The sequence below is a fragment of the Protopterus annectens genome, chromosome 5.part1 (assembly GCF_019279795.1).
Source record: "Protopterus annectens isolate FY-2018-M chromosome 5.part1, PAN1.0, whole genome shotgun sequence".
NCBI classification, from domain to species: domain Eukaryota; kingdom Metazoa; phylum Chordata; order Ceratodontiformes; family Protopteridae; genus Protopterus; species Protopterus annectens.
Genome location: NC_056736.1, coordinates 422792517 through 422820413, shown reverse-complemented (window position 1 = coordinate 422820413; position 27897 = coordinate 422792517). Strand labels below are relative to the sequence as shown.

The following is a 27897-nucleotide window of genomic DNA, read 5'->3' as shown; positions in this document are numbered from 1 at the left end:
AGTTTATAAGTTACACGATGATACATTCCATAGCCTTGCAGACCAGGCTCATCAGGCTAATGTAGCTGTAGTTCCCGGGGTCCGTGGTGGCTCCCCCTTTGTGGAGTGGGATGACCGTCACTGTGTGCCATTCAGTGGGCACAAAGCCTGAGGTAAGGCTATGATTGAACATGGTACTTAGGTGGGGTGCCAGTTCATACTGTAGTTCATGTAGAACTCAGCCTGTGATGTTGTCAGGTCCCATGAATGCTGTGTTCTTGATTTTGGAGAGTGTGGTTTTTACCTGTGCAGCCATGATTACAGGAACTTTGCATTCTTCCAGTATAGAGATGGGCCCTTTAGGGGGTGAGAGGGGGTAAAGTTAGCACTGAACCAATCTGCCAGGATGTTGGCAGTATCAGTTGGTTCTGTATATTTAGTGTCATTGTGCTGTAACTCAGAGCAGATCTGAGTGTTGCCATTGAGATTCTTAACATAGTTATAGAATGCTTTGTGGTTGTCTTTAGAATCAGTAGTGATTTTGTTTCATAACTGAGGCTGACCAGGGAGTTCCTCCAATCATGGGATTTTACTCTGTTTTTGCAACAGTTTTTTTCTTCTGTTATAGAGTTTGTTAATGGTAGCGGTACACCAGATTGGCTTCCTTTTTTTGGAGGATAGCATATTGGTTCTGTTAGGGATTGCATGATCCATGCACTCGTGTAAGTCCCAAAATCCACAAAATAGTAAAGCAGAAAGGTAATAACCAAATAATCCAATTTGTAACTTCCACGAAACAGCTTTATTCAACACAAAACATCCATAAAACGTGATATCCACTCGTGTAAGTGCTTATAAAGTGCATTTGTGTAGGATTCACCAGTCGTACCTCTACTGTCCGTCTGCATGGGTGTCATGAAGTTTGCCACTTCTGTCTTAAGAAGCGTGAAGTTGGCTTTGGAGAAATTTTTTTACGGTGGTTTCCCTAATGGGGGGTGGGGGCGGGATGTGGATGTCTAGGGTGATTAGCTTGTGGTCGGATCTGACCAACGAGGAACTGACCTCTGGTGTGGAACACCAGTTGCCCATGTTGGTAATGACCAGGTCTAAGATATTGCTGCCCCTGATGGGGGTGTGGATAAGTTGATCCAAGTCGATGGAATTTATGAATTCAAGAAAACGTTGAGCAAAAGAGTTGGTACATGAGTAGTTTTCCCAGTTAATGGTGGGGTAGTTGAAATTACCCATTATTAGGGTGTTAGGTTGTACCCTAATATTTTCCAGTGTATCAAGAAATGAGGAGTGGGAATGTTGGGGCATGGTGGGGGATCTGTAGCAAGTTACAATTTGGATTGCGATCTTGCCCTGAGTTAGTTGCACTTGGATAATCTTGGATGCATTATGCTGAGCAACTAGTCTGGAGGTGTGGATATCCTTAATGAATATGGACCCACCTCCACCTTTAGTGTTTCAGTCCAGGTTAGGTGGCCGAAAGGTGTGGTATGAATTATAGCATGGTAAAGCAGGGGCGCTCTCTGGAGCCTTGAACCAGGTCTCTGTCACTGCACAGATGTCGATGTTCTCCATTTTAAGGAGTGCCTCGAGTGAGTGCATTTTGAGGTTTAGACTTCTAGCATTGAGTAGCATTACCCTCAGATTTTGCTTGCTTGTACTTGTTACAGTTGTGAATGTGTCATTTGAACCTTGCCTAAAAAAGGCACTATAGGGGTGGCAAGAGCCTTAGCCAGTATCTGGAATCTCAAGGGCAACAGGTGCAGGCCATCTCTGGTAAAGCATCGTGGTCTGTCGATCATGTCATCCCAGGCAGACAGATACTGGATCCCCTTAGAATGACACCATAAGCTTAGCCAATTGTTGAATTCAATCATTTTGTCCTTGTACTGTGATATCATTCTAGGTGATGGCAGGATGCTACTCAGGGCTAGGGTCATACCTGCCTGGGTTACAAGATCGGAAAGCTCCTCCATGTCTCTTTTCATATAGTTCAGGGAGGTACGTCTCAGGTCATTCATACCAACATGGACAATGACAGAGTCATATCTGTACTTGTTGTGGAGGGATCTGAGTGCGTGTATTATGTGGCAGATCCTGGCACCCAACAGGCAGCTGACAGTAACTTTCTCCTTGTTTAGCCTGGTGAGTGGAACATCAGTATGCCTGACTATAAAGTCCTATGATTAGAGTGTTGGGTACGTTGTTATGCCTTATCGGCTGTGGTTGATTGGCACACTGAGTTTGTGGGCTCTGTGTCTTTTGGGTTGTGTTGGGGGGATGGAGGTTGCTTGCATTTCTGCTTCAGAGGTCCCTGATGCTTGGGCAGATTTTTATTGAGAGCCTCCATGAATGTAGGTGTGTGTTTTGTGTTTCTATGTGTGTGTTTTGGTGGTATAGGTTTTGAGGGACTATGTGATGAGTGTAGTGCAAGTGTTTACCTTCTCCTCTTGACTGTCTAGTCCAGTCTTAGGTGAAGAGAGCTTTGCTTCCAGTTTGGCTATGTAACTGCATCTCTCACAGGTTGTAGTGCTGGGTGTAGGAGGAAAGGGTTGTCTGTGTACATGAGGCAATTGCTGCATTGCCCCAAGATGCCCCGATTCATCAGGTAGACAGGAGAAAACACCGGAAGCTGACCCTTAGACATGCCTGGATAGGTGCTTATTTATTATGTACTAAAAACTGTTTTCCTCTAAACAAGTGAGGAAAGTTGAGTGCTGCAGTAATTTGTAGCTTATTTAGAGCTTATAACGAGTTCTTAACAAGTGCTGACCTCAAAGAATCAGACTATTTTTGGGACTGTATTACCTATTTTTGGGACTGTATTCCCCCATTATTGGCTTCGTCCAGGTTTTTTGTGCTAAGGTTGAGAGCTATGGTGAGAACTGAATTCACTGAATATGTTTGGGGGCTGTATTCCCCCATTACTGGCTTTGTCTACGTGTTTTTTGCTAAGAGGTTGAGAGCTATATTGAGAACTACATTCACTGAATATGTTTGGGCGCTGTATTCTCCCACTATTGGCTTTGTTCAGGTGTTTTGTGCTAAGAGGTTGACAGCTATGGTGAGAACTGAATTCACTAAATGGTAGCCATTTAAGTTTCAGTCTTCCTCTCTTTTTATACAACAGATGATTTGGCATAGTGGTATGTTTCTCTGATTTGCACAGGGTCCTGGGTTCAATACAGCATATGTATTCTAGCAACTTTCCAACATTATACTAGCAATGTTTAAAATGTGTCCCTGGTTTTTGGGCTTTTGCCCTCCCCCAAGTAAATTTTGGCTTTTTCCAGATTTCTTGTGCTGCAAAGTTCAGAGATACAGCTGAGTGTCAAGTAGATTTTACAAGAACCTGAATGCTGCAGGGGAACAAAAGTTTAGTGCTGCTTATGGCAAGTCTGCTTGCATTGTTAATAGCACAACAAGTAGTATACAGGCATTGAATGTAGAAGGCTGTGGGTTCTACTCCTACAGTCGGTAGATGCATTACTGATAGTGCACTGTGTTGTAAAGGGGGTGGATGCTGCAATCCTTTTTGGCGTAGATACCTAATAACTATGAACCTGTTATCAGTTTTCCATCCATTCCCTATTGCAATATTACTAGCTTATCTTTTTTTAATGCAACATAGGCAATTTATTCCACAAGGGCAACAGGCACTTTATTTGTAGACGAAACAATGAAATATAAAGTTGTTTGCTAGCAGCAACCTCTTCATTAGTTACAGATTTCTTTAATGTGGAATTATTTAGATGACTTTTACTTCTTCAGAGATTGCGCATATTTACTGATATTGATGGACTGTAGAAGTTTGAGTAGACTTTTATGACAGAAATGTTCTGAACTGGGCAGTTTTGTCATTATTGGTGCATGCATTTTGTTTCACTCTTTACTGGAAAAAATGTTCTGAATTGGGCAGTTTTGTCATTATTGCTGCATGCATTTTGTTTGTTTACTGGAAAAATGTTCAAAACAATAAATTTAAAACACCCTCTAACAACTGTGTTGCATTGTACAAGGAATATAACTTAATACAATCAGGAAGGTGTATCAAAGAGCATGTGTATGTTTCGTGCGCAAGGGGCCTATGATTTGAAAACAGCCCAAAGTTAATCTTTATCTGCCACTGGCAAAATGTAGTTTCTTTGAATGTGGGTTTCAATGCTGTTTCAATGAATGTGAGTTTCAAGGGCAGTGAAGTTTTAATGCTAAGTCTGTTTTCATTGTGAGACTGGATTGCTTTGTTGAGCAGATGTCTTAGTGTTAGTGATATAAAATCCAAAATAAAACTTTCAAACGAAGTCCAAATCATCGTAGAAGTAAAGCAGTATGCACGTTAGTGTTTATGGTAAATGGGGTGAAATAGCCAAGTAGTGGTTCATTGGAATGGCTGCAGGGGAGAGGCTCCACTCGACCATGATTTTGTGAGGGGGAAGGGCAGCAATCTCAAAGACAGCCCCGGCTGAACTATACCTCTCAACTGTCCAGATTTTCTAGAATGAATAGATATTTGCTTCTTCTTTTTGGTTTGTTCCTCGTAAAATTTGTGGTTTTCTGGCAAATCATTTAGGAATTAAGTCACTAAATAATGAACAGACACTGCGTTTCAGACTTCATAACCTTCAGAAAAATGCATGCTAAACCAAGACCTGTTATTCTATCAACTGTCTCAGTTTACACAAGAGCAATTTTTAGTACTGTTTATATGTTCCCCCAATATATTTGGCCTTGTCCAGATTTCCTGCATTAACAGGTTGAGAGGTACGTGCAAATAAATTGCTTTATAGAATTAGGCATATCCAAACCTCTCAACTGTCCCTGATTTTGTCTCAAAATGTTGCTCTTCCTCTAATAATCCCTTCGCAAAATGGCAATTTTGGAAGAAAACGTGGAGGGTTTACAATTAATAAATAACTGTAATAATCAGAGTTATAGATTATCTTTATTTCAGAAACGCATGTAGAGTCTTTTATTTTGTCAACTGCTCAAGTTAGCAGTACTAATATTAAAAACATGCCCCTTCTTTGACAGTTTCCCAGCTGTATTGTGTGGCTATTCTATATTTTTGCATCACATTTTTGGTCCATTTTTCACAAAATTGTGTTTTTTGGCAAATTTGTGGCAAATCATTAAAGACTGAAGTTAGAAAATAATGACAGACATTTGAGTTTCAGATTTCATACTCTTCAGAAAATTCATACTAATGCAAGACCTACTATTCTATTATCTTTCTAAGTTTATAAGAGCAATATTTAAAAATTATCCTTATTTTTGGGCCTTTGTCCCACGTCTATGTATTGCTTTGTCCAGATTTCTTGCTCTGACGTTGAGAGGTATGACAAATGTGTCAGGGCCATCACAGTCAGCCAGAGACATTTCAAATTGTGGCATACTTGTTGCACCCCACTCCCCCATGTAGTGACTCTGGATGTGTCCAAGCAAGGCAAGGAGCAGTTATGCAGTGTAAATGTGCAGAGTATCCCCCCATCCAAGGTAGACACAAGTACTATAGTAGCTTTTCATCTGTCCTTGATTTTGCAAAATGTTCTAGTTTCTGTCATATTTTTATACTGTTGATTTATGCTTATTATTATTCAGAAAGTGCCTGTTGCTCGGTGTTTAAGTAGCAATGCTTTAATGACCATCAGGTAAGCTTGTCTGAGCTTGTAAGGCATAAGTAAGCTTTAATAAGCATACTGTTAAAGAATTGACAACATTGAAAGCCTTTCTGTTGTTGCCATGCAGAGAATACTTACATAACTAGATAACGTATAAGCCTTGGGTATTGAAATGCATAAAAACAGCATTTGTAATAAAGGACAGGATTACATTATTTTAAGAAGCTCTTTACATTTGTTGGAGACTTGCAGTCATCTTTGCAGGCTTTACCTGTAAACTAAACAGAATGCCAATCTATCATGTGTGGTTCATAACCTGTGCAGTAATACTTTAAGCAATATATCTTGAGCTTGTTTCTTGTTTGCTTTTCATTTTTTACTTTGATCATGTTTTCCCCATGAAACAAGTAGATAGTTGTTGTCAGGCAGCAGGTCTTTTTTGGATAAGAAACATTTTTACAAGTGGGGGTATCACAGAGATTGCTACTTTCAGCATGTTACTTGGTACTTTAATAAAGCTGAATATAAATTATAATTAGAACTGCAGTGCAAGAAGAACTGGCTTGAGTTGAGTACTGCTTGTTTTTCTTATACTTGATTTTGACTGGCATTCCAGTAATGTATTTAAAAAGTAATTTATTTTTTCATGTCTCACAACCTTTTTGTTTCCATCTAGATATTAAGTAAGCTGTCATGCAGCCAATGCATTGAAATATTTTTTCTTCTACACTTCATTTTGTCTTGATTGGACTCTCATAATGATGATTTGGCACCCAGAGGAGCGTATTTAATTAAAGTTACAGTTTTTGTGGTTTTGAGCATAGCCCCTCCCCTTTCTAGTTGGCCGCACCCCTTCCCATTGGCCCCACCCATTCAGCTGTTTCCTGAAGCCCCCCTTTGATTTGAAGTCACCAGCCGCCACTGCCTTATTTAATAACATCTGTTAACCAATATCAAAACTCTGGGAACATAGTATCAGCACTTTTCCTAAATTTATCCAAAGCTTTGGATATGGTATTCCACCAAAAATTGCTTCAAAAACTAGCTTGCTTAAGAATATATGAAATATCACTATGTTGGTTCTCTGGCTATTTCTCAAATTGGCACAGGCAGCAACATGGCAAAATGACATTTCCTCTTTTCTTTCCACTGCAGTGCATGTTTCTCAAGGATCAATTTTAGGTCCCCTGTTATTTAATGTATTCATTAATCACTCCAAAGCACTGACAGAAGGGCCACACCATGCCAAAAGTCAGATAAGAAGGCTTTATTCAAGGTATATTAAAATCACAAATCACTCTAAATATAAATGCTGCTACAGTACATCAGCGTTTTCATCCACAAAAGTTCATCAGATGTATAATACATCTCACTATTAATATACAACAGCTAAATCTGACATCCTAAACCCATACAACAATATATAAGATATAAAATAACCTACATCAATTCCTGTATATTTATAGTGAGACAAAATGTTTCATTTTCTGCATATCTTTATGATTGGTTCATTGTTTTATATATAAAATGAGTTCATTGGTAGTCTGAGATTGAAACATGGGATAAATGACAAACTATCATATCCTGGAACTGATGAGAAAAATATGGAGCAGTTACTAACAACTTTAACTAGGAAGCACACTGGACGGTTAAATGTTGCTTTATAGATATAAAAGTTCCATTAATTAAGTAATATGATTCAGAGTTGTTTAACTGGATACCAGTTAATAAAATCCTTAACACTGAATGTATGACAGTCCATTGGTGTGTGGAGAGACATGGACTAAGACTCAGACTGAAGAACATTCCGAGAGATAAGGCTACAACCAGAGTTAACAGTGCTGCCCACCATACCTACCAATGGAAAATTCAAAGGTATCTTAGTGACACTCGCCTTAAATGTCTTCCCGAAGCCAGTGACTTGAAAGGAAATCTTCAACGGGTTTTGAGAAGACATGAGGCAAAGTAGAGAAAACAATGGGGCACATTTATCTCTTTCGGACTTCCATCAACCAAATAAAGTGGGGAAATGAAGATAAGACAGCTGTAACGTATCTCACTGAGCTGAGTGAGGCATTAGATCAACTGGAGACTGATCTACTTAAACTTAAAAGACTGCAGACGCAGTGACAGCACTTTGAGGTGTGCATTAGAAGAAAAATAATACCGAGAGGTCTGAGAGTTCTGAAGATGCCCACAACAGGCACGATGTGTCTGAAACTGTTGTATAAATGGCAACAACTGAATATAGAACAGACAAAGAAGAACCTCAGAATTGTGCAGTTGCTTTTTAGCACTGCGGAATGGAAATGTGTCTTCTCAAGCAGCTGAACTTGTAGCTATCACTGAAGCCTGTAAGACTGGCAAACACCAATCAGTAATAATTTTCACAGCTTCATGTTATGGTGTAGTTCATGAATGGGATACTTTCGGAAAGAATGAGAATATCTAACTTCAGAAGGAACTGTTATTAAAATGCAGCTCCTGTTAGTAATTTATTTGATGTCTTATTATTGCCAAGAAAGATAGCTGTGGTTAAATGTCTCACACAACAAAATGATGATTCCTTTATAAGTCTGCATACATCAACTGGACATAAGCTGATTTAAGTATATTTTCTGCACTTTTTGTGGTTTTATAATTTGCACTGTGATTCCTCATATCTAGCTCTGTTAAAACTGTCTTCCCAACCCCCCCTCCCTGTTCTTGGTTGTAGTTTAAATTTGGTGGCTTTTGCAGTGCCCGCCCCACTGTAGATTTGATCTAGGACACTCCCCCAGTCCCATCTCTTTACCGCATTCTACCTAATAAACCCTTTCTGCACTTGCTTTTAGTCCTTTTTAATTTAATTACATTTTTTCAAACTGTGTATGGACTAATATTGCTACATACTCAAGTGTGCCAGCTTGCACTGCATGTGAATTGTTTTTACTACTGTTTTTGCTACTTTTCTGAAAAAAAAAATGTATCTGCTTTTACTGTATTTGTGTTTCTTCCTACTTTATTTTGCTTTTGTGTCATCTTAAAAGTACTCAGTTGTATTTATTACTTCTTGGTGTAACTCATTCTAAGCCTTTTAGTTTAAGCACTTGGGCTTCAAACCAGTTGTTTTACATTAAGAAGGTTTGTGGTCTGCACTGTAGTGGCAGGACAGGTAGCTTACATCCTTCTAAGTTGGGAACTGCTGATTGAGGGCTCAGTGTCAGTTATTCTAAACGTGTATTAATTCTGGTTTAAGCACTTGGGCTTCAGGCCAGTTATTTTACATTAAAAGGGTTTGTGGTCTGCACTCTTGTGGGAGGAGAGGCTGGACTCTGCCCTTCTGAGCTGGGAATTTCTGGTTAAAGGCTTATAGTACCTGCATATTTGAACTGCTTCTTACTGAAATTGGTACACCTTGTTTGCTGTAGCGTAGACTAGATCCAGGCCTGCTGAATCTAGCTTTGTTTGTATAACTTGAGCACTAATCCAGGCATTCTTCAAAGTATTCAATTGTATTTATTACTGCTTGGTAGTAACTTGATTAAAGTGTAGCTATCATTCTAAGTCTTTTGGATTAAGCACTTGGGCTTCAGACCAGTTGTTTTACATTAGGAAGGTTTGTGGCCTGCACTGTGGTGGCAGGACAGGTAGCTTACATCCTTTTAAGTTGGGAACTGCTGATTGAGGGCTCAGTGTCTGTTATTCTAAAAGTGTATTAGTTCTGATTTAATCACTTGGGCTTCAGGCCAGTTATTTTACATTAAGAAGGTTCGTGGTCTGCACTCTTGTGGGAGGAGAGGCTGGACTCTGCCCTTCTGAGCTGGGAATTTCTGGTTAAAGGCTTATAGTGCCTGCATATTTCAACTGTTTCTTACTGAAATTGGTATACCTTGTTTGCTGTAGCATAGACTAGATCCAGGCCTGCTGAATCTAGCTCTGTTTGTATGCTTGTTGTTTGTTTGCTTGTTATTTCCCTGAAATGCTAATACCACCTAAAACGCGGCTTTTCAGTGCTTCTGTGGATCCCTAGTGATATCTGCATTGCTTACTGTACTCATTTCCTTGTTTCACTTAAAAGAAAGTTACTGTTTGTCATTTTTGCATTTAAGTTACCTGTAACACATTGCATTTAAGTTACCTGGCACTTGCTCACTAAAGCAATTATATAAGTAAGCACTAAAAAATTAAAAGCACTACACCCTCACAAACTCCCCTTGAGTACCTTGTTCCCCATTGGCCCTTTTTTTCAATTATAAAGGAATTCCCAATACTATTCTAGCATGTCCAAAGGTCAGTTGTCAATCTTCTCTCCGGTCCAGCTGGTGAATCTGGGAATCTTGAGGCAATGTTACAACTGCCTCATGTACACAGACAACCCTCTCCTCCTCCCAACAAATTCCAACACATGTGAGAGATGCATCCATATAGCCAAACTGGAGCCTAAGCTTTCTCAACTCAGTACTGGCTTAACCAGTCAGGAGGAGAAGGAAACCACACTCACTACAATTCCAGTCTCACATAGACCTACCACAACAGCAAACCAAACACATAAACACACAAAAACATACTCGGAGGCTCTAAATAAAAATCTGCCTAAGCAGCAGAGACCTCCAAAGCAGACACCCAAGCAACCGCTACCCCAAAACAAAACACGTGCAACACATAGCTCACAAAGCCAGTGTGCCGAACAGTCACAGCCCTTAAGGCTAAACAACACACCTGATACACTTGTAATAGGTGACTCTATCGTCAGGCACACTGACGTCCCACTCACCAGGCTGAACAAGGAGAAGGTCATGGTGAGCTGCCTGTCGGGCGCTAGGATCCGCCACATAACACAAGCACTCAGGTCACTCCAAGGCAAGTACAGATATGACTCAGTCATTGTTCATGCTATTGTGAATGACCTGAGACGTACCTCCCTGGACTACATGAAAAGAGACATAGAGGAGCTCTCTGAGCATGTGGCCCAGGCCGGTATGACCCTGACCTTGAGTAGCATCTTACCCTCACCAAGAATGATGCCACAATATGAAGACAAGATGATCAATTTCAACAATTGGCTTAAGTATTGGTGTCATTTAAAGGGGATCCAATGCCTGTCAGCCTGGGATGACATGCTCGACAAGCCACGATGCTTCACTAGGGACAGCTTGCACCTGTTACCCCTGGGCTTTCGGATATTGGCAAAGGCTCTTGCTACCCCCATAGTGCCTTTTTTAGGCAAGGCTCAAAAGGCAAACCCACCTCCATAGGTATTACAAGGGATAAGAAACTAAGAGTAATGCTACTCAACGCCAGAAGTCTAAACCTCAAGATGCACGCACTCGAAACTCTCCTTAGCATGGAGAACATCGATATCTGTGCAGTAACAGAAACCTGGTTCAAGGCTTCCGAGAGCACCCCAGCACTACCAGGTTATACCTCATACCATGCTTTTCGGACACAAAACTTGGACCGACCCACAAAAGGAGGGGGAGTATCGATATTCGTCAGACACCCACACCACCAGGTTGGTGGCACAGCACGAAGCATCAGAGACTATCCATGTGCAACTAACAGTGGGTAAAACTGCCTTCCAGTTTATAGCCTGCTACAGACCACCCTCCCTAACCCAGGAACCCCACTTGGCCTTCCTGAGAACACTGGAAAATATGAAGGTCTCTCCAAACACCATTATATTGGGCAACTTCAACTACCCAAACATAGACTGGGAGCATTACTCTAGCTCCAACACCCTAGCCCAAAGGTTCCTAGAATTTATAAACTCAAATGCTATGGAACAACTTGTTACCACTCCCACAAGAGGGAAAACATACTGGACCTGATCATCACCAACATGGGGACTCTATGCTCCAGAACAGAAGTGTATCCCTCACTGGTAAGATCAGACCATAAACTAATCTCACTGGATATTCACATCCCGACCCCACCCCCTGCCCAGAAAACCCCAGTGAAAACTTCTCTAAAGCAAATTTCACACTCCTCAAAACTGAGGTGGAATCCTTCAAAGCCCCCGGGCCTGTGGAAAATATGGCCCAGACCGCAGAATCCTTTATAAATGCATTCTATGAACACCTTCAGGAATGCATGGATCATGCGATCCCAAATAAAACCAAGACCCAATCCTCCAAAGGCAGACGTCCTGTCTGGTGGACCCCAGCCATAAACAAACTATACAATAGAAGGAGGAAGCTACTAAATGATAGAGCAAAATTCCAAAAAGGGAAGGCATCTCTGATCAGTATTAGCAAAAAACTACAGGCACTCATAAAATCGTCTAAGGCCAGCATCGAGAGAAAAATTGCACAGGACACTAAGGATAATCACAAGGCTTCCTTTAGTTATGTTAGGAACCTGGGTGGTAATTCCCAGATATGCTCAGAATTAGTCCAAAATGACAAAAAATACACCAAACCCACAGACATTGCCAACATCCTAGCTGACAGGTTCAGCGCAAACTTCTCCCCCCCCCACCAAAAGGGCAAATATCTATCCCAGCAGAGTGCTGCCCCCCTGACATCTCAGATGCTCATGTAAGAGCCGCCCTCTCCAAAGCAAAAAACACAGCATCAATGGGACCAGACGGTGTCCCGGGCTGCATCCTACATGAACTCTAAGAAGAGCTAAACCCAAACATAAAACTACTGTTCAATCTCAGCCTTACTACAGGATATGTACCCAAAGAGTGGCATACAGCAACTGTGGTCCCTCTCCACAAAGGTGGTGCCTCAACGGAGCCTGGAAACTATCGCCCCATAAGCCTGACTAGCTTGGTCTGCAAAGCTATGGAAAGGATCATCATGGACCTCATAAATAAAGATATTGGGGACCTACAGACACTGGATCCTACCCAGTTCGGCTTTGTTAAGGGCAGATCCTGCCTCTTAAACCTGGTTGATTTCTTTGAAACAGTCACCAAGGCCATTGATAAGGGGAAGGTGGTCCACACAGCCTACCTGGACCTTGCAAAAGCCTTTGATACAATACCCCACTCGGGCATTATAGATAAGCTCACCAGCTTAAATATAAACCCCTATGTCACTAGATGGGTTGCAAACTGGCTCAAGGACAGAACTCACATGGTTAAAATTGCTGGAACCATGTCAGACTCCAAACCAGTTACAAGTGGCATCCCACAAGGCTCAGTCCTGGGACCTCTCTTGTTCGGTATATATTTCTCGGAGGTACAGGCCAACACGGAAGGACTGTGGCTGACCAGGTTCGCAGATGACTGCAAACTGAGCACCATAATCGACTCTCCAGCCAACACAAGCATCCTCCAAAAGGGCCTCATAGAAACAGACAACTGGTGCCAGAGCCATGGCCTCAAGCTAAACGCCAAAAGTGTATAGTCATCCCTTTGGCAAAAACAAAGTGCTCACAAATTACTACTTAGGTGGTAATCCATTAAGTACAGAAGAAGTAATTAGGAACCTGGGGACCCAAGTTGATAGCAATCTCTCATTTGACAACCACGTGGCCAAAGTGGTTAGAAAAACATTTTATATAGCCCACCTAATCATGAAGGGATTCACATCTAGATCAGGGGAGGTCATCGTGCCTCTTTACTCATCCCTCATCAGGCCCATAATTGAGTACAATGCCCCTTTTGGGATGTACCTTACCAGACACCTGCAGCAACTGGAAAGACCCCAAAAGTACCTCACCAAGAGGATCAAAGGGCTCAAACAGATGCCATATGCTGCCCAGTTAAAGAAACTCCAGCTCTACTCAGTGGCATACCACCTGTTCAGAGGTGATCTGTGCCTGACGTATAAAGCCATGTCCAACCTGGAATTAATGGACATGCTGCACCTCAGAAAATCCAAATCCCATTGAGCTACATGCTCGAGAGACTTGAACCTCAGCACTGAAATAAATATGACATGCTGGAGGGACAGATTCATAACCCAGAGGCTCCCTTCACTCTGGAATAAAATCCCAGTCCAGGTTAGGCAGAGTCCCTCATTGACTCTCTTCAAGAGGAATCTTGATGAGTGGATGGGAGATCGTAGGTTTACCCCGGGTATCACTTCTGTGTCACTGTTAGACAGAGGCACAGTATACTAACCTCAAAAAAGGGCATAGCAAAATTCATTTAAAATGGGTGGCGAAAGCCAAACACATTCTGGCTAGGCTTATAAATGTCCTAGGGCAGATAGCCTAGTATGAACCTATGAACCTATAAATGACAGTCTGGTAAATTGTATTATACATTTGATGAAGTCTTATGGACAAAAACGCTGATGTAATGTAGCAGCGTTTATGTTTAGACTGATTTGTGATTTTAATACACCTTGAATAAAGCCTTCTTATCTGACTTGTGGCATGGTGTGGCCCTTCGGTTAGTGATTTGGAGTGATTTAGAATTTTTTTCAGCTCTGGTTTTCTCCTTTTTGCTGTTATATTAATTAATGATCTCTACCTAGCTTCTAAACAAGTCACTATCATACAGTATGCAGAAGACTCAATGATCATCTGTTCTGCTAAAAGCACAGATAAATTAAAACAATTTACCCAGGAGTCTTTCTCTGCCATATAAGTCTAGCTGTCTGATACACAGTTGCTCCTTAACCACTCCTTAACCGTAAAAAAACAAAATAGATTCTATTTGTCCTGTCCTCCCCTTTAAATAACTACACCAAACACATAAAGATATTTGACAACCTTTATTAAACTGTATTATACAATGAACTATATACACATAAAACCAACATCAGTTATCTTCCTCAGCAACGATGATCTCAGGGCAGCATCACCACTCACCCTGGATGAACTTTACCTCAGGGCAGCATACCTACTCACCTTGATACCTCCTCCACTGGGGCAGCGTACCTACTCACCCACATAAAGAGGCAGCATACCTACTCACCTCACCACCACACCAAACCATTAACCAATAACCACCTTCTTTAGACAATCCTGTCCTTCTTCTCTGCCTCAAATTGCCCACATCTTCCATCCATATACAAAAAAGAGGAGGGTGGGAGGGCCACCAACTCACGCCAAATGTGCCTACTTCCTTTAAACCCTAACACTTAATACTGTCAGAAGTCCCACCTACTCCTACCTCATGTTCTTTTAACATCTCCCTCTCTCCTTAACCCTTTCACCACCACAAACCCACTATCCAATCCAGCTACATTCCTTACCTTACTTTCTACCTCTATACTCTCCCCACACCCCTTTACCCCCTTAATCGAGGGACCGGGACAACTTAGTTTGTCTCAAACTACATTTACCCCCAAAGCATTCACATGACTACAGAAAATAATTGCAAAAATTGCTTCCTGTAAGAACACTAACACAGAACTAGTAAGTCAAATTACAATTCCAGGAGTCACTGTTGACAAAAGTTTACAATTTGATCATCACATAAAAAAAAAAAGTAAAAACACCAATCAAAGCTAGGTGCAGTCTATAGAGTCAAACAATACCTCATAAATAATGCCAGAAAAAGTATTGCTCAACCTACAATCCACTCAACTCTCATTTTTGGAACACTGCTATTAAAAGTTGGAAAAATTCCCTTCCAGTCATCAATATTGGACACATCACTGTCTGGACTTAAAATAACTTCAGTGGTTAGAGCTAAGGCATTACACTTTTCCAACTAGTCACTTCCTACAAAGTCATCTATTATCCAAACAAATAATCTAATTTGAAATACATTCTCCAACTTTATAACCTAGTTAGATAGCTGAGATCCACTGACAAAATATTATTAACTGTTAAAAAAGCTAACATCTCAGCTGGTGATTCTTTGTCTTGGCCAAAATTTGGAACTCCCTTTTCCTCGCTCTTAGAACATAGAAAACGTCAATTCTTTTAAGACACAAACAAGGGGAATACATAAAAGATACTTGGATCTCTACTTGCAAAACATCTGGATGATAAATGTCTTGCCCCTTACTTTATCCTAATCATTCCAAGCACTTTACCCTAAATTATCGGTCCAAAATATCCTCCTTGTCCTCTACCTTTCATTCTTCTTCCTCCTATCTATCCTAAAACATTCTCTCTCACCTCTTAATACTGATCTTCCAATTCTTCCTTTTCTCTCCTTCTACAGAGTTCATTTCCAAACATGAGTAGTAGCTCTTTACATGACACTGCTATTAATTAATGATACGCTGTTTAAATTTTGTATATTTGTTGAATACTTGTATACCTCTGTTTACTATGTTCTTCATGCAATGTTGCATTTTTTCTAGAGCTTTTTTCCCCAAGCTTCCACTAAAAAGGAGCAACTTTCTGCCCAGCTGAACTATCCCAGTAAACAAATGCAATAAATAAATAAATGAACAAATTATTATTAAAGGGTTTAAGATTTCCAAAGCTGCTATTTGCTGTGATCTTTTAAAATTAATGTTGCATTATAACCATTCCATTACATACAGAATGAATTATGTGTTTAAATTTCTGGATCTGTTTTTAAATTCATTTTAACATTCTGTATCTGCTTTAGCTAAGGTCTTTAAGCCTATATTAGTAATTCTATGTAATATTTGTGCTGCATTTTGCTATATAAGTGGTCTAACTGTTGGTATTAGTTTCATTCTCATGTACAGAGTATATCTCAGGCTAGTTCAGGACTAGTGCTTGCATTAAGGCAGTTCCAGAAAAAGTAATCTCAGAGCTAAGATGAATATTGTTTTCCCCTTCCACTTCCTTTGTTGCAGTTGTGCTCTTAAACCCAGTGTATCTGTTGTTGCCCGCCCCTTATAAAAATTTGACAGTATAGTTTCCTCCCTCTCCCATTTATTGGCTGTTAACAACAAACACATAAGTATCATTTTGCAAAGTCTCTCTCCTTAAACTACTCACCAGGCTATAGGACCCTCAATAAAATTGCTTAATATTGGGTATCAGAAGACTGCTTGCCTTGATTTTAGTATTAAATTAGTGAATTTTTACTATAATTAGTTTACTGGTTCCTGCTGGTTGCAGAATAAGATTTCCAGGTCAGTTGCTTTGTACTGAATACTCAGTAGCAAGTTCACTAAAACATTATTCTAAACAAACCAAACTCCAAGCAGTTATGGTCACTCCTACACCTCAAGGAAAGCGTGATGGTTAGTTGTTTGTCTGGAGCCTGGATCCATCAGCTCAAGCATGCACTCAAGCCCTTGAAGAGCAAATACCAGTATGACTCTATCATAGTTCATGCTGGTGTCAATGACTTGAGGTGTATGTCCCTGGAGTATATTAAGAGAGACATGATGGAGCTCTCAGATTGTGTCCAAGGCAGGTATGAGTCTATCATTGAGAACAATTCTAACTTTCCCAAGGATGAGCAAACCACAGAACAAAATGCCAGACATACCATTATGTGCTTCATGACTGCCTGGTGTAACCTTAGTCATGTTCCCTTCCAACTTGCTATACTACAACATAACTCATCTTAGTGTAGTGAAGTGTAATCTCTGAGTTGATATATTTTAGTAGCAGGGGGTGTGAGGGGTGCAGGAGGGCTTGTCCTCCTGCTTATATTTGGAGAAGTGTAATATGGTTCATCTTTTATTTATTTCTGTATGTAGTTGTGCTGGAATATAGTAAGTGTTGGTGTCCTGTGTTTGTTTCAATGTTAAGAAATTCAGTGTTTTAAGTTTTCAATGTTCTGAACTTTCGAGGTTTTGGGCTTTAGGGATTCTGAAGTGAATCTGTGTACATACATGATGATACATGTTTAATTTTAATGTCAATAGCAAAATCAATAGCAATGGCAATTTTGGAAAATACTCACAAGGAAAATTAGTCATCATGCTTTCTATATACTCAAAAAGACTTTAGAAAGTCACAACAGTAAATAATAATATATGCTAGCAATGAAATCTGAAGATCAGAGCTGACTAGAATAATACTTTTATGAATGTACATTGGTTTATGACTTTTAGGAAAAAAATTCAGTCCTTTGTTAAGTACTTTAGACAGCCAACTTTATTCATACAAAATCTTTAGTTTTATACAAAGCACACATTCCTTCTTGTTTAAAAAATATAATTTTCTTCTCCTGTGTATTTTTTTTTTGTTTTGCTACAGCAAGAAGTGCAATTATGAGAAAGAAGAAAAAGTACTCCTCCCAAATATGCTGAATTTGTTAATTTAGTTATAAATAGTGTTAACCAAAAAACTAAGAGGAAACTCAGTCACAATAAATTTTAAATTCTGGACAAAACCTTCTGCATTTGTAGATAAATAGGAAAGTAATGCATTGGAGAAACTTAAGTAATACATTTGAAAAGAGAAATATGATTGACAGTACGGCACAAAGAAAGTATTATATGTCAGTTATAAACTTTGTACATATTCTAAATATTTATAGAAGTAGTTTGGATATATATTTGATCATTTTAAATCTGGCGGAGATGTAAATTGACTCAAGTTTAACAATGTATGATCAAGAAAGTAATGAACTAAAAGTTATTTGAATTATTGTTAATCTCAACTTTTTATAAAGAAAAAATAAATATGTTTGCTTATATATGTTGAACAGTTTACACACGCACAGAGAAGATGTACAAACTGAAGTTTGAAACAGGCAAAGTATGACAAATTAGAGTCCACCGAAGACAGAATGGCCTAGTTAATATTATCGGTTCGTAGCACATGTACACACATTAAACAAAGAATGATGAAAAAAGCATAGTTAATAAAGCCACGCCAGCATAATCACTGTCAAAGGAACACATATATTAAGAGTTTAATGTGACTAAAGGATGTGTAAAAAGAGAGTGACAACATATGAAAACAAACATCAAATACGAAATGGTAAATTCAGTTAGCTAAAAGATGACAGAGCTTGAGGGAGCCTTAGAAATGCAAGTGATAGACTCCAAGGTAGAGTATAAACATTTCATTCAAAATCTCTGAAGCAACTGTGAGCAGCTTTGAAGGCCACATGCCAACGAAGCTCAGCCACAGAGAGGTACCCAACTGAACAATACCCCAAAATGAGATGACTGAGTTCCAAACAGTGCAGGTAATGGTGGAGAAAGCATATTTACTAGTTACAATCCCAAAAGAGCATTAGGGAAAGATACAGCTTTATTACCTAAGGACCTTAGTGATTAGAATGATGTTTCAACGCTCAGTTTATTTTCAAGCTGAGAGTAATTATTAGAATGCAGAATCCTAAAAAACATGGATGGTAAAACTAGACTGTCACATTCTATTATGAAGAATCAGTTATTTGTCTTAACTGAAAGACAGTGACATTCAATGGACTTCTAAGAGTGTTATAAATGTGTTCATGTTTTTAATATAGTTTTCAATAGTAAAGTGTTATAGTATTAATTCATGCTCACTGTGGGAAGAACATCTAATTCAATGAGTAGAACATCCTTTCCTTATTTTTTTTCATATGGAATGTATTGTCAAATACAGTTATAATAAACATTTAGCTGTGAGGCAACCTTTTGAATTATTTGTCTTTATGAAGGTTAAAGTATTGTGTGGGAACCCAGATGCCTAGATTCTTGAATATATGGGAATGGTTGACCCTTCAACATAGTAAGCCTAGAAGAGACAGATAATTTGAACTAAGCAGCTTTTGTATAGTGTCAAAAATACTGTCTGAGTTTTGTTTGTGTTCATTATTTATTTAGTTAGTTATCTGGCATTTGTTTACCAGGAAAGTATGACTGGGTCATGAGGTACCCATTTTCAGCAGAGGCCCAAGGAGAAACGTTCCAGATACATAAGGTTAACAGAATGAAAAACTAGACAGACATAATTAAGTCACAACATTGAAGCACAAATATGAAAACAACACATTAGTTTGTCAGAATGAGAACTTAACAGATATAATAAAGTCATAACATTCAAGCACAAAATTTGAAAAAAAACTACATATTAGTTTGTCAGAATAAAAACTTAACAGACATAATAAAATCATAGTGTTCAAATATAAATTACATGGAAACCCTGATAATAGGAAGATGCAGCATTATTTATATAACAGGTGATTATCATAACTATTATTAATATTCTAGAGGTCATGAAATATGGTAACAGATTATATTGGTGAAGGAATAGGATAATATGAGTAGAGAAGGGTAGGGGTGTGATATACGGGATAGTAGGAAAAGATGTGGAGAAGGTATGAGTGTAACCTCAGGGGAGTATGTGTAGAGGAAGGGAGGGTAGGGTAAGTTAGTAGTGAGGATAGAGAGAGTAGATGTAGATAAAGGTATAAGAGTACCTCAGCCTGGGCTCAAGCAGGAGCAAATCTAAGCTTGGGATATAAAAGTTGATTAATAGGCTAACAGCAGGACCAGCTAGTGGGCTGTTGATGATTTTGTATACCATAGTAAGTTGTACGTTTTGGAGGTGGAGGGGGAGTTCAAGCCATCTTAGACAATGTAGGGCTTTACAGTGATTAGTTAGAGGGGTTGTGTTTATGGCAAATTTGGCAATTTTGTTATAACAGCTTTCTAGGTTTTGTTTTTCTTAGGGAGGTCTGTAGAGGTTAGTTAGAATTGGGGCCCCATATAAAACAGTGAGTGCAAGAGGTAGGTTTTGGTGAGGGCAATTTTGGTAGGTGCTGTGAGGAAGTTTTTTATTTTTGTGTAGCATGCCTAGTTTTTGAGTGTTTTTTTATACTGTTTTGTGTGTGCAGTTCAAACTTGAGAATATCGTCATTTGTGACACCTAATAGTTTGGTATGCTGAACCAATTCAATTTCAGTATTGTTGGCTGAAAAGATCTTGAAGCTATGGGTTTGTGGGTGAAAAGAAAGTTTTTTTTTTTTTTGGTTCAGTAGGAGTTCAACATTGGAGAGTGGTGTTTCTATGGAAAAGAAACATTGTGTTTTGTGTTGCAGATGAGTTAATGTGTCTGATACACAGATGATAGTGGAGCCATCTGCATATTGGATTAGAGTACCTTCACAGGAGGATGTATGTAAGTTATTGATGAAGACACTAAATTGTAATGAGCCAATGATGGATCTTTGCGGTATACCTATGGGGTGATGTAATATGGGGAGATAGAGCCCTGCCATTTTTACTGTTTGCTGAATATCAGCTAGGTATCCAGAAACCCACTAAGGTGAGGAGGAGGACAGACCAATGCTGGAAAGTTCTTTAAGGAGTTTGGGTTGAGATACCATGTCAAATACTTTTGACAAATGTAGAAATACTGCAGATACTAGTTTGCCAGTGTAAAGGGCTTTGCTGGCAGAGTCCATGAAAGATACTAAGGTGGTTGAGGTACTGTGTGCAGGTCTAAAGTCATGTGGGAAAGTAGGTTGTTGTGTGTAAGATGGTGGAGAAGTGGTAGGTGCACACATTTTTTCTAGAATCTTATAGAGGGGCGACAACTTTGCAACAGGATGAAAGTTTCTGATGTCAACAGAGATGCCTCCCTTATGTAAAGGGATAATGTGTGATCTTTTCCATAGGTTAGGGACATGTGATTCAGCTATGGCTCTATTAATTAAGATGCTAAAAGGGAATGCTACTGCCTCTGTAGTAAGCTTTAGGTATTCTGGTGGGAGGTTGTCTGCTGAGGTTGAGCAAGTTTCAGTTTTTGTAGTAGTTTTATTTATTTGAGATAAAGGGATGGACTGAAAAGTAAGTTGTGGATGGTTTGGTTTTTGGTTATGAGTGAGGGGTTGGTTGTGTGTGTTCAATGTGTATTAAGGGAAGTAGTGAGTTGGGGTGGATGAGTTGAGTTTACTTTTAGGTTGGATATGAGCTCTATAAAGTATGTACTGAATTTGGTGGCTGTTTGAAGAGGTGGTATACTGGGGTATGGGCTATTACTTGGTTGGCTGCAGAATAATGCAATATATTATCTTGTTATAACTGACTTGAGTTTGTCATACAGGCTTATGCTTGGAAAGTACTAAAATTAACCATCATTATTGTAGGCTGAAGACCCTTAATATTAAGCATCTCCAAAAACAGCTTTGGCCCAGGAGACACCTAAAAGTCTATCTGGCAAACACAATTACTGTTGGGGTCAGAGACCCTCTTGTGATCAACAATGAGATCCACCCTTCAGCAAGACTTTATACATGTTGATAAATAAACTATCAATAATCAGGAAGAGGGCCATTAGCATACTGAAGTCCTTTCTCTTCATGCTGTAAGTGGCACAGAATACCACATTTATTTATTTACTTGTTTGCATTTATATGTATTTATTTATTTTATTTATTGGCATTTGATTACCGGGATAGTCCACTGAGCCATTAAGAGCCCATTTTCAGTGGAAAATGGGTACAAAGGCACTTAAAAGGTAATGATCCATCCATCCATTCTCAACCCCTATTTCCCATTTTGCACATGTGGTCAGGGTGTCACTTCAACAGTGGCAATCATCTCGAGCCAAGGTATTCTGCTATAAATCTGGACATTTAATTAGCATAAAATTTTAATACAAAATAGCACATAACTCTTCCAACTCCTAGTAGGAATGCAGAATACTACTCCAAAAGGATGTTTAAAAAAACTGAGTGAAAAAAATGATGGACAATATAATTGCATCATCGAAGGGACAGTGTAAAATCTGTAGACTTTAATGAATTGTGTTGCAAAATTTCATCATATAAGGTCATTTATTTTTGCTTCTGCAAAAAGAAGATGTCAGGTGCTTGCTCTTTCTTTAAATTACTGACGCCACTAGTATGGTGGGCATGTAGTATGATTTTCTATGTATTAGACAGCTTCAGAAATCATGCTTGATGAGGGAGAATTCAGAAGGGGAAAATCAAGCCTGAAAACAGGGATATTCCTCCAAAATAGGTACATCATATGCAGGGCTAAATCAGGGCTGAAAATATTAACATTCTTCCAAAAATCGGGCATTTGAGAGGTCTGATTTCTTGCCATTTAGTAAATGTGCCCATGTCCTAGTCAGTCTAATCTGCATTACATCTGAATTTATTTAACAATCTAGTTTTGTCTCCATGTTTAATCATGAACTGACCACCTTCATTATGCACACCTTACTGACAATCTAGTACACAAAACCCTTCCACGTTGAAACATACACTTCAGCCACCCTCCGTACACCACTCCCACCTTAAATATGTGATGTCTGGTACAATATTCTGTTAATGATCATAATCAAGTAGTGACTAAGCTATGTACACTGCAGAATATGCAATCAACTGTCCGTACAGTACACCCTCTGTTTCAGAACCATGGTGGTGAACTGATGAAACTGGGATGGCCTGTTAAGGCAACCACAGATCCTGGAACCTAAATGATAACTGCACTGTTAAGTAAGTAGCTAGGGCATCTCCTGCACTTGCAGTGAAACATACTGAAGGTCAAGCTTGGGAATGTGGCTTTTATAAATTTATAGATTCATAGATATTCCAAGGCCACTGAGTCTCATGACCATTCTTGCCTTGCCAGTACCCTCCCTCAGGCACCACCTCCTTTCCCCATGATGGCCGTACCAGTAAATCCAGAAGCAAATTTGCAGATATCCATCCAATCTAGTTTATTTTTAAGGGAAGTTAGTGAGTTGCACTACTAAAAATGCAAGGAAGTTTATTTCAGAGGTTTTGGACATGACTGGTTATAAACCTGTACCTACATCATGTTTTATTTATCTGTTGGTGAAGATTTCAGTCCATGATTCTAGTGGTGGAGATATTGCACTTGTAGAGAAGCAGAAGGTCCAGAATAATTAGGTTTCTCATGGCACGGTAAGCAAGACAGAGATCTCATCCAGCAAAAGTCTGTGAGACATGGAATAAAGGGACAGAGCTTCTAGCCTCTCTTGGTAGCTCGGAGAGTTTATGCCTGTCATCTTTTTGGTTAGGGACCTTTGAGGTCTTTCTAATTGTTTTGTATGTTTAGTGATGCACATCCCAACCAGGGTGTTTGATAACTGGCCTGTTCAATGCTGAGCGTGAGGGAGCACTTACCTCTTTAGATCATGATGATATTCCTTTGCAATTAGATGGACTAAAGAAAAGGAATTCCTGACAACCACTGTTACATGACAATAAAAAAAGAAGGAGCTGTCAACCCAAGTATCCAAGTCCCTAACAGCATTTTCGTTTTGTACAGGTATGTTGTCTGGGAAGGATTATCACAAGATGGGTTGTCTACAAAAAGTGATGATACTACACTTCTTAGCATTTAGTTTTAGCCCATTTTTAGTATGCCAAGAATTTACTAGGGCAAGTTCATTCTAGATGATTGGGGTGCCATAGGATGACTTAACAGCCCCCAGTTTGCTAGAGAAACAGGCAATTGGAGGAATTATCTGTGAGGAAACAATAGTGATGCTCAAGTGCATGATTTCCATGAGAAACATGGGGATACTGTGCATCCTTCATTAGAAGTTAATTCTAGGCAGCCAAGGCCTGATGATGGGTCAGTGGCATGCAGCTGAAAGTGAACACATGCACTTATCACTGTTTTACATGCCATGTCTTTCAAAGTAGGGACTGTAGATACAACTGTGCTCATCGGCCAAATGGCATATGCCCTAACCTCTTAACAACACCTCACACAAAATATCCACAAAAGGAAGAGGGTAATAGATACATACTAGAAAGCTGAGGGTAAAGGATATGAAGGAATGAAAGGATAGGGAGGAGAAAAATTGAGCAAAAAATAAAAGAGCATAGCTCCATGAGTGTGTTGAAAGGCATTTATATTTTATATGCAGTGCTATTAATGGGATGGAAATATTTTGCTGCACTAAGCTGTCAGCTAAATAATACTTCTCCTATTATTTAGCACAACACCTTCTGTCATTAGTATATACACAAAGACAAATATAAATTCTGTCAGAAGCTTGAACTCAGTATGCTGTCACTGTTAGGAAATGCAACATATGGAGCTTGCCTTTTACATACAGCATATCCCAAACTCCAAAACCCCTCTTACATGCAGCATTTCCCAAACTCCAGAAATGTGCCATATTAATGTGACTGAAAGACTGTGCCACAGTGATGCCAATGAATGTGCCACTGCAACATGTATGTAAACAACCTCAATCATATTATAACAAGTTTTTATTGTTTACAATGAGATGTACTATGCCAGTCCTACCAATAACAAATAAAATAAATATGCTTACCTCTTTTAAGTGTTCTGGGAAAGTATATTTAGGGAAGAAAACAAATCTGGTTGTTTTGTAAATATAAAACCCACTGAAAAAGACTGTAATCGTCAAAAAGGAAACAACTGCTATAGAAATGAATAGTATGACTATAATCATCAAGGCAGAAGTTTTACCTAAGGAAGAAAAAGGTGAAAAAAAGAAACATAGCAGTTACTTTCTATTGCTTTTCAACATATGTTTATTCTGCTTGATACATTAGATAACAGCAACTCTTTATGGATAAACTCTAATGATAAAAGCAAAAACATATTGGAGAGTAGACTGAATTTATTATCTGCGACAATAAAATATGAACTGAATCTTTTACATTTTTAAACTGTATCTCATTTTATTTATTTATACAAAGGGCTGCAAACAATAAAGATAAAAGTCAATGGTAATTTCTATGTGTGACTGGGGAAAATAAAAGGTGAAATTAAGTCAACAAATCTCCAGTGTAAATAACTCGCAAATGCAAAAATAAGAAAATATTACCTCTCAAAAACAAACAGTAAGCAGTACAAGCCTGATATAACACTGTAACAGTTGTTGTTGTTGTTGTGTCTTTCAGCTTTTTCCGGTTAGGGGTCGCCACAGCGGAACTCCAGTCTGCTAATGATTGGCAGTAGATTTTTATGTACCGAGTTGCCAGCTCTGACGCACAACCTTCAACGAAGGTACGCCCATTTACGCATGTCTCCACGCAGAATACGCTCTAGCTGAGAATCGAACCAGACAGCGTCTTACTGTGAGGCGACAATGCTACCGCAGCACCAACATAACACTGCAACAGTACGCTACTGATTTATTTGTTTGATTGCTTGTTTATTTTTTGAATGGAATGATCACTGTAGACATTAATAGTTCACTTTGCAAGAAAGGCCAAAAGAGACAAAACAGTCAGCACCAACACGAAAGGATAAACAACTACATACAGTCAACAGCTTCATATAGACGACAATCTGTATTAGGGTCTTGTGTTAGCTCAGTTGATGAAGCATGGTGGTATTAGTGCTTGGAGATGACTGGCTTATGGTTCTGTCTTTTGATCCCTCGTCCTACCTACTACTTTGTTAAGGTTACCTAATAGAAGAAGAACTTGGGTCTCTAATAAGAGAAACAGAAGAAAGATTGGAGGTGGTTATAGGGGCAAAATTGGAGGGGGAGTGATGATGACAGGGATTTTTGTTTAATTTTTTTGCAGCTTGTTTAATTTTTTGTGGTTATTTACAGCAGCTTGTTGCTCTATAAGCAAGCAGTAAACTGTATTCAAAAAGTACTAAAAAAATATTTCATGAGTTTTCTTAATATGAGTTGATGATGTAAAATAGTGTATGTGTGTATGTATAATGAGTATAAGTCATTATTAATAGTAATAAATACAATGGCTCCCAGAAATGGACATCTGTGGGACTGACAAAAATGCTTCATTTACTGAGGAATCATCTACATACATGTGGTGTAGGATTGATTTGGATGGGTAGTATGGAAATTACTGTAAAGTTCTGAAGAGAAGCTACTGAGTATATACCTATTTAGTAGTAATTACTACTTACTGACTGCTTACAACTGACTTGTTCAAAGCCTGTATTAGACCAGTTATCAGACAGAGACCATCAATGGAAATGGAATGGGGGAGTCAGTTGACAGCAGTCATCATTGTGATCATTTTTTTTAGTTTAATTTTGCTAATGGTTTTAGTTAGAAGTTGTAGAAGTGTGGGTAGTATTCTACTAGTACCTGGATATTCTACTCAATGTAATTAATTTTCAATTTTTTCATAATTTTTTAGGGTTTAATAGTTGCTTCAACACAACACATGGGACACACAAGTTCATGTCAAACATTTGTAATTGTTGTATATTGTACATTTTGTGAGTATACATTAGTACTAGCTTTTTATTTACTAGCTTTAGTTGATAATTTACTATCACTACTACTATTTATGATACTTTGGATGATGATAGTTTGGATGAACTTTTAAGTTAAAACTTACTTAAAACTAAAAAATAATTTTTTTTTTTTTAATTTTTTTGTAAATTATTTATTTTATTAATTCTATAAAAATATTTTTACTTACTTATGTTTTTAGTACTGGATATATTGTTTTTTTTTTTAATTTTATTTTTTTATTGATTCTCTTATATATTATCCACCTTTATTTATAAATAAAAGATATTAATACCAAAATTTTTGAACTGTTTTTTTTTTTGAACTTATTATTTCAAGTGTTAGAGTCAACCTGAGGTCTCTTGGTTTTTTTTTTTTTTTTTTTTTTTTTGTTCAGTTAATTTTTTTTTTTTTTTTTTTTTTTTTTTTGCCGCTTTTTTTTGCCCCCAGACCATTTCTGTTGACTCAATGCGGCCCTTGCAACTGAAAAGGTTGGACACCCCTGATATAGACAATTCCAATATACAAGTGTAACATCTGAACAGGTAATGTAAACAGTAAGAGGAAGTAACTGTTATAATAAGAGATATCAGAAATAAAATATGCATATACAATTAAAATTATTTTCATTATTTGCATTACTTCATTGAGAAAAGAGTGCACCAGCATGAATGTGGGGAAGAAGAGACAGAACAGATAATGGGACAAAGAAAGTCATGTAGATTGAGGTAAATGGGTGAGAACAGAAGAGAACTCAGCTCTAGAAAAACAGAAGCAACACAGAGGTTAAATTGCATGAGTCATTCTTTTAAAGGGGATTGTTTATGATAAATGAGTTTAAATTTTAGAAAATAGGCGACAGGTCAATGGTAAGATAGAGTAAAAATAGAGTAATATGCTTTATGAGGACTAGAGGAAATAAATAGAATGCAGCTGTGACTAATTAAAGAGCTATGTGTTAATAAAGAAGGGGCTAGTATATGTGAATTATTGGTACAGTAGACTTCCTCTAATCCGGCCTCTCTTTAACCGGCCATCACATTTCTGCTGAAGTCCTAGCAAAAGACAACAGAGAAAAGCAACACTTCTGCCTCCTCTGGGCTAAATAATGACAGAAATTTGAGTTTTAGACTTCAACTTCATTAGAAAAATGCATACTAACATACATTTTGTTATTCTAGCTGATTTATAACCTATAAATGCTATTTTGTATGCAGTTTCTCATTAATCAGACATCTGCTTATCCAGCCTAAGGTCCAGCCCCAGCGAGACCCGATAATAGGGAGTCTACTGTATTCGACTGGGTGAGTTGTAAGATGCTGACACATATTAAGAA

At 38.6% G+C, this 27897-nt stretch overlaps 1 protein-coding gene across 1 annotated transcript in view; it reads right to left on the bottom strand.

Annotated features, from left to right (window-relative positions):
- LOC122803462 (interleukin-10 receptor subunit beta-like) overlaps window positions 1-27897 on the bottom strand; it is a 1132032-nt gene that overhangs the window by 63083 nt on the left and 1041052 nt on the right. Inside the window, exon 6 of the mRNA XM_044073080.1 lies at window positions 24648-24805. Within this exon, the coding sequence (XP_043929015.1) occupies window positions 24648-24805 (158 nt within the window). The remainder of the gene's footprint in view (window positions 1-24647; window positions 24806-27897) is intronic.